The sequence below is a fragment of the Hyperoodon ampullatus genome (assembly GCF_949752795.1).
Source record: "Hyperoodon ampullatus genome assembly, chromosome: 4".
NCBI lineage: Eukaryota > Metazoa > Chordata > Mammalia > Artiodactyla > Ziphiidae > Hyperoodon > Hyperoodon ampullatus.
In genome coordinates this window covers 38598799-38604896 of record NC_136917.1, presented here as the reverse complement: position 1 = coordinate 38604896, position 6098 = coordinate 38598799, and the positions used below count along the sequence as shown (strand labels likewise).

The following is a 6098-nucleotide window of genomic DNA, read 5'->3' as shown; positions in this document are numbered from 1 at the left end:
TTCTACAGTGAGATGAGGGGTCGCCCTGCCTTCCTCTGGCCCGGCTCCTCCTCCGCGGTACCCTCAGATGCGGATGTGGAAGGTGCTGGGTGCAAAGAGAAAAGGAGTCTGTCAGCAGGCAGAGGGTACCCTTCCTTCGTCCTTCTCCCCAACACTCCCACCGGGAGTCCCCGAGGCATGCAAGGAGCCACAGTGGGTGGGGGAGAGATGGACCCCCTCAATAAACCCCAGGCCATGGCCTTCCTGACCCCCACAGGGATTGAGAGCACATCACTTTGGATCAGAGTTTACATCCTGGCTCCGCCCCAGACTCTAAGTGCATGGCTACCCCTCTCTGGGCCTCAGTTTACTCCCCTGTAAAATGGGGATAAGCTGTCCCTCCTTCACTGTGCTGTAATAAGGGCTAAAAAGAGGCCAATGTACAGCGCGGGACATGTAGTAGGTGCTCAATTAGTAGCAAGGGATTCATCCTGGTGTCATCATTCATGTCTCTGTGGCAGGAGACCAGCTTTGCTTATCCAGGGTAGAGGAAGGAGGCCCTCTGGTCATGAAAGGATACCACTAATGATAACAGCCACAACAGCAACCATAAAGCACAGTTATTGAGCACCTACTGTATGCCAGGCACTGCTCTAAATTCTTTCCATGTACTAGCTCAGAGGTCACTCAACTTTTCTCTGCAAAGGGCCAAATAGTTGATATTTCCAACTTTGCACAATGACTCAGCGCCACCATGTAGCTCAAAAGCAGCCATAGACACTATGTATACAAATAGGCATGGCTGTGTGCCAATAAAACTAGCATTAGACACGGAAATTTGAATTTCATATGGCTTTCATGTGTCGTGGAGTATGATTATTCTTTTATTTTCTCCCCCAACCATTTAAAACTGTAAAAACCATTCTTAGCTCACGGGAGGTACAAAAACAGGTGGTGGGCCACCCCCTGTATTAACTCATTTAACCCATGCTATCCGCCCTACAGTGGGAGCACTGATTCTCCCCAGGGCTGCCAAGTGCTATTGTACAGTCTGTTCACTACAAAATGTTCAAGCAACTGAGGGCTGAAGTCCAACCATATTCCACTCACCCAAAGAGCTGTGTCCGCCTGGAGGAGATGTTCACAAGGTCTCTAATTATCCCCATTTTAAAGACACAGGGACTGAGGCTAGGGAGGTCGGAAAAGTTCCCCAAGGTCATAAATGAATGAACAGAGGGATTTTCACAAAGGGAGTCTATGAACCCTTTCCATAAGAGCCTCTCTCATACATGGGAACGGATTGTGCAGGGTGGAGAGGAATGTCACCTGAGGAAGTCCGGCGCCCGCAGGATCATGTTCTGGAAGTCTTCCAGGGACAGTCGCCCGTCGTGGTCCCCATCGGCCTCATCCAGAACCTTCTCACACACCAGGCTCACCTCCTCAGCGCTCAGCTCTCCCCGTGTTAGCTTGGTCACCGTCTGCTCCAGGTCCCACACACAGATGTAGTCATCGTTGTTAAAGTCTGCACAGCAGAACAGGTGGGGCTGTGGTGGTGAGGGGACACAGGGGCAGGCAGGCTGGGCCAGTCATGGACACATCTTTTCCCTGTCTTACAGAGGAGGAAACTGAGCCACTGGAGGGAACCCAAGACCCTAGGGTAATATCTGGATCTTGCTTTGGAATTGGGCAGGGAACTGCTGGGAGGTCATTCATTCATTCAAGTATTTATTGAGCACCTACTATGTGTCAGGCGTGTGATAATTGTTATTCATTCCCTCTTTCAACAAGTATTTATTGAGTGCCTACTGTGTGCCAGGCACTGTGATAAATTTTCATTCATTCATTCATTCAGCAAATATTTACTGAGTACCTACCATGTGTCAGGCGCAGAGACAGATGGTGAACCAAAAAGACACTGTCACTGCCCTTGTGTCTCCTCAGAGAGAAAGTCAATAAGGAGTGAACAGATGAATGAACAAGAAATTAAGCAACATTGCTCCATGCAAGGAGAGAAATAGGCTGTGGCATGGAGAGTAACTCGGGGGCAGGAGTTACTTTTCACCAAAATTTCAAGGTAAGAAGGAGCCAGGGGAAAGGTATTCTAGACAAGGGCACAACAGAGGCAAAGGCCTAGAGGCAGAAAGAGTTTGGTGTGTTGGGGAAACAGCCAGGCCATTGTGGCTGGAATGGAGTCAGTAAACGGATGAGGTGGGGAGGTACCAGGGTGAGGTGAAGGACAGGGCCATGCAGGGCCTCGGAGCCCTTGGGGAGACATTTGTGATGGCAGGGCAGCCCCTGGCCCGACCCGGTCTCATTCCCGCTTCCCCACCCCGGGGCCCTGCACACACCATAAATTTTAAAAGCGTAGTAGGCTTTGAGGTCACGGGGAGCCATTTCACTCATCACAGAAAACATGTCCAAGAAGTTGTCCAAGGTCATGTGGCCATCCCCATCCTCGGAGAAGACCTGGGCGATCCTCTGACGGAAAGGGTTGTCCTAGAGACAGGAAGCAGGGAGCCAATCCCTGACCAGGACCTTGTGGGGAGGGCTCCGCATGGTTTCACTCTCAACCCCTCCCTTCCTGGGAACCTCCAAGTACCCCTCACCAAGACTCTCTTCCTCCCATGCTCCCTGGAGAGGACTTCAGGCAACTCCAATCTCCACCCCAGTAGTCTGGGTGTCGTTAACCCCATTTCCAGCTTCAGAGGCAGTCACATGACCCGGGTGAGGCCAATCAGGGATTTCCATTCACCTGGTAACCGTGATTGCCTCTGGGATGAGCATATGACTCAAACTTGCCAATCAGAGGCTGCCCTGGGAGAGTTGCTGAAAAGTTGGGGTGGGGGGACCTTATTTCTGCTTGTTGCAGAGCTTATGGGAGGAAATCTGAGGCAGCTGGTGTTTCCCTTCACTACCTCAAGAGAACAAGCTGCCTGAGACTAAAGCCTCTTCCTGGGAGAAGCTGAAAGATGGAGGGAGATTCCCAAGCATATCCTCAGAGACCCTGGTTCCAGCTGTACGTGATGCTAGGCCTCTCCCTGCAGTTTTTGCTCATGTGATCGAACCTATTCTGTCCCTCTTGAATGAGGTTTCTGTCCCCTGTGATAAAATAATCTCTATTCACAGTCCCTCACCCCAAAAGTCCCCTCCAGAGTAACAAACTATGTGTCAAACATCCAGCTGAGAAAAACCCACATTTAATAGTTCCTACTATGAAAAGAAAAACTAATGTTCCCTGAGTACTTACCATGTCACAGGCCCTGTACTGAGCCCTTTACCTGCATTATCTCATCTCATCTTCCCAACAACCCAGGGTTTAAATCCTGTCTATGTCATGTCTTAGCTGTGTGATTATGAACAAGTATCTTAACCTCTCTGAAATTCAGTTTCTTCATATGTAATATGTAAAATGGAAATAATCACAGTACTCACCTCATAGGAATGCAGCAAGGGGCATCCCTACTATTTTTTCCCTGCCTGCCCCATGGCCCAGGCATACCTTCAGCTCAGGCATGCTGCCAATGAGCTCGTAGGGAACCTTCACATCAGGGTAGCTGGTATAGTCGAGAGGGACAAGCTGGGGGGCAAGGTCCTGGTAGCGATAGAAGAGCCTGGTGTGGGGACGGAAACAACGAGAAGGTCTGGGAGATGGGTGTGTGTGGCCTTGTCCCTACTCTCTCACTCTTGCAGCTGCTTACTCTACACTGAAAGATGCTGAGTCCCCAAGAGCCATTAGCCGTGGGCCTAAGCCTCACACACACAAAGCCAGACACAGGTGCCTCTATCACCCTGGGGACAAGGCCAAGGTAAAGAGAGGACTCCAGAACTAGGGAAAACTAGAGTGCAGGAAGCAAGCCAGGGAGGAGGAAATTCTTCCTGGAGGAGGGGGCATTGATGCTGGGTTTTGAAGCATGAGTAGGAGCTTACCAAGCAGATGGGGTTGACAAAGGGAGAGTGTTCATTCATACATTCCCTCTTTCAACAAGTAGTTATTGAGTGCCTACAGTGTGCCAGGCACTGTGATAAATTTTCATTCATTCATTCATTCATTCATTCAACAAGTATTTACTGAGTACCTACTATGTGCCAGGCACAGAGACGGATGGTGAACAAAACAGACACTGTCTCTGCCCTTGGGTCTCCTCAGAGAGAAAGTCAGTAAGAAGTAAGCAGATGAAAGAAAAAAAATTAAACAGTGTTGCTCCATGCTAGGAGAGAAATAGCATTCACATTTAGCATTCAGAGAATCTGAGCCAATCTATGTATCTCTGGACATTATCACACTGTTGGCAAGGCCTCTAAAGGCCCACATCGTCACACTTTCCTTCTCTCCCTTCATAATGGGGGGCAGGGTTCTCTCAATGGGGCGGAGCAAACACAAAAGTCTAATATTCAGGTTTTTCAAAAGGGTAAATGAAAGACATTTTGCAAAACACCAAATGCCATACACACTACCTAGATGGTAGAGCCAGCTCTCCACCCTAATGCCCTCACCTGGTGACACCATACCATCATTGAAGCATGCTGAGCAGTAGCCTTGTAGAGACCATCCTTGATGAGTCAGAGGTCCCCAAGTTGCTAGGGACTGTCTCTGAGGGCGACAGGAGCCCCTTGGTCACATGATGGCTAGGAACTCGAGGAGGACATATCTGGAACTTCAGTCCTGAGTTCCTTCAGAGAATAGCCTGGGCTTGGGTTTGGGCTTCTGTATGGCCTTGACTAAAGCCTCATCCCCCTTTCTCCTCATCCCCCTTTCCTCTCAGTAGGTCTGTCTGACAAGGGAGAAGCTTGAGGCAGACAAAATGTTAGTCTCCAACTCCTTGGGGCTCTACCCATCTACCCAGGGGCCTGGGGTCAGCCTCCCCTGTCTGAGCCTCAGTTTCCCCATCAGTAATCCAATCGTGATGGCCAGGATGACCTTGCAAGCTGTCCTCACCCAGACAATGGGGCTCACTGGTGAAAGGTGTGTCCATCAATAATGGATGTCCTGTGCCCACACAGTTGGGGCCTTGGCCCCGATCACCCTGCAGCCAAACCCCAGCCAGCTTCAGTTTCACAGCTCCAAGTTCATGGGTCGGGGCCTCTGGATAACAGCTCCATGGGATGAGTGATGATGTAGAATACCCATCTATGCCTGTCTCGCTCACACCAGGGACCTGCAGCAGCCTGGAGCCACCTTCTCACTCTCTAACATTGATGTCGACCCCACAGCCCAGAACTGGGTCTAGACTCTGCCCCTGGCCTCCCAGCCTCTTCACACTGGCCTCCGGGGGATCTTTCTAACATGCGGCTCTGCATCTGCCATGCTCACACACTTTCTATGGCTCCCCGCCACCTTTGGGAGAAAGCCCAAGCTTGTCAGCCTAGAGACATGACAGCAGGACCAGATGTGACTTCTCAGCCTTCCTGTCTCTGCATCTATCCACCGACCATGCACGCAATCCCCCAATTAGTGCTTTAACCCTTATGAAGCATTGAGCGTGGTCAAATTGCAAATCAAGCGACATATAGCAAGTTTCCATCTCTTCCTCCCTCCTCCCTAGACTGACCTCATGATTTCCTTCCTCGTGAAGAAGGTGCAGTCCTGTGGAGAGAGATGTTGGCTTGACCCAGATCCTGCCTGGGGGGCTCCTCCTTCTTCTCCCACAAGCCCACATCCATCGCTGCCTGAAACCACACACAGAGCCTCCCCAGAACGCTTGCTGACTGCACACCCAGGACGAAGAGATGTTGTTCCCATTTCTTGGGCCAGGAAACCAAGGCTGCCAAACCCACCGAGGGCTCGACCCATCACCCCTACCTGATATGCTTCCAGCTGCTCATGAGTAAAGACTGTTTGCTTGTTGCCCATGGTGAAGACCACTGCCAGGACTCTGGAACAAGCTCCCAAAGCCCCCAAACTCCTCGGGGCCACACCGGTCGGCAGGCTGCTGTGTACCAGTGTCTGGGCAAATCTCCCTGCCCTGGTTGTCACCTGCCCACCCTCCTCATCACCCCCAGCCTGGGTGAGACTCAAGTTACAGCCGAGCTCTCTGGGCAACAGCCTGAGTATGTCCACAGCCACCAGAGCAAGGAGAAGGGCTTTGGGAGGTCACAGGGTAGCCCTCAGTGGGGAGAGC

General features: G+C 51.1%; 1 protein-coding gene across 2 annotated transcripts; it reads right to left on the bottom strand.

The window, feature by feature from the left end:
- Positions 1-63: 63 nt before the first annotated feature.
- On the bottom strand, positions 64-5830 carry CIB3 (calcium and integrin binding family member 3; the record flags this gene model as incomplete). Of its 2 annotated transcripts, XM_079703023.1 has the most annotated exons (6): positions 64-85; positions 1306-1501; positions 2328-2475; positions 3479-3590; positions 5529-5563; positions 5780-5830. In XM_079703023.1, 6 exons carry the CDS (start codon positions 5828-5830, stop codon positions 64-66), a joined length of 564 nt encoding a protein of 187 aa, XP_079559149.1. The 2 variants fall into 2 exon arrangements, with proteins under 2 accessions (XP_079559149.1, XP_079559150.1); XM_079703024.1 differs by lacking the exons at positions 3479-3590; positions 5529-5563.
- Between the last annotated feature and the right edge of the window lie 268 nt (positions 5831-6098).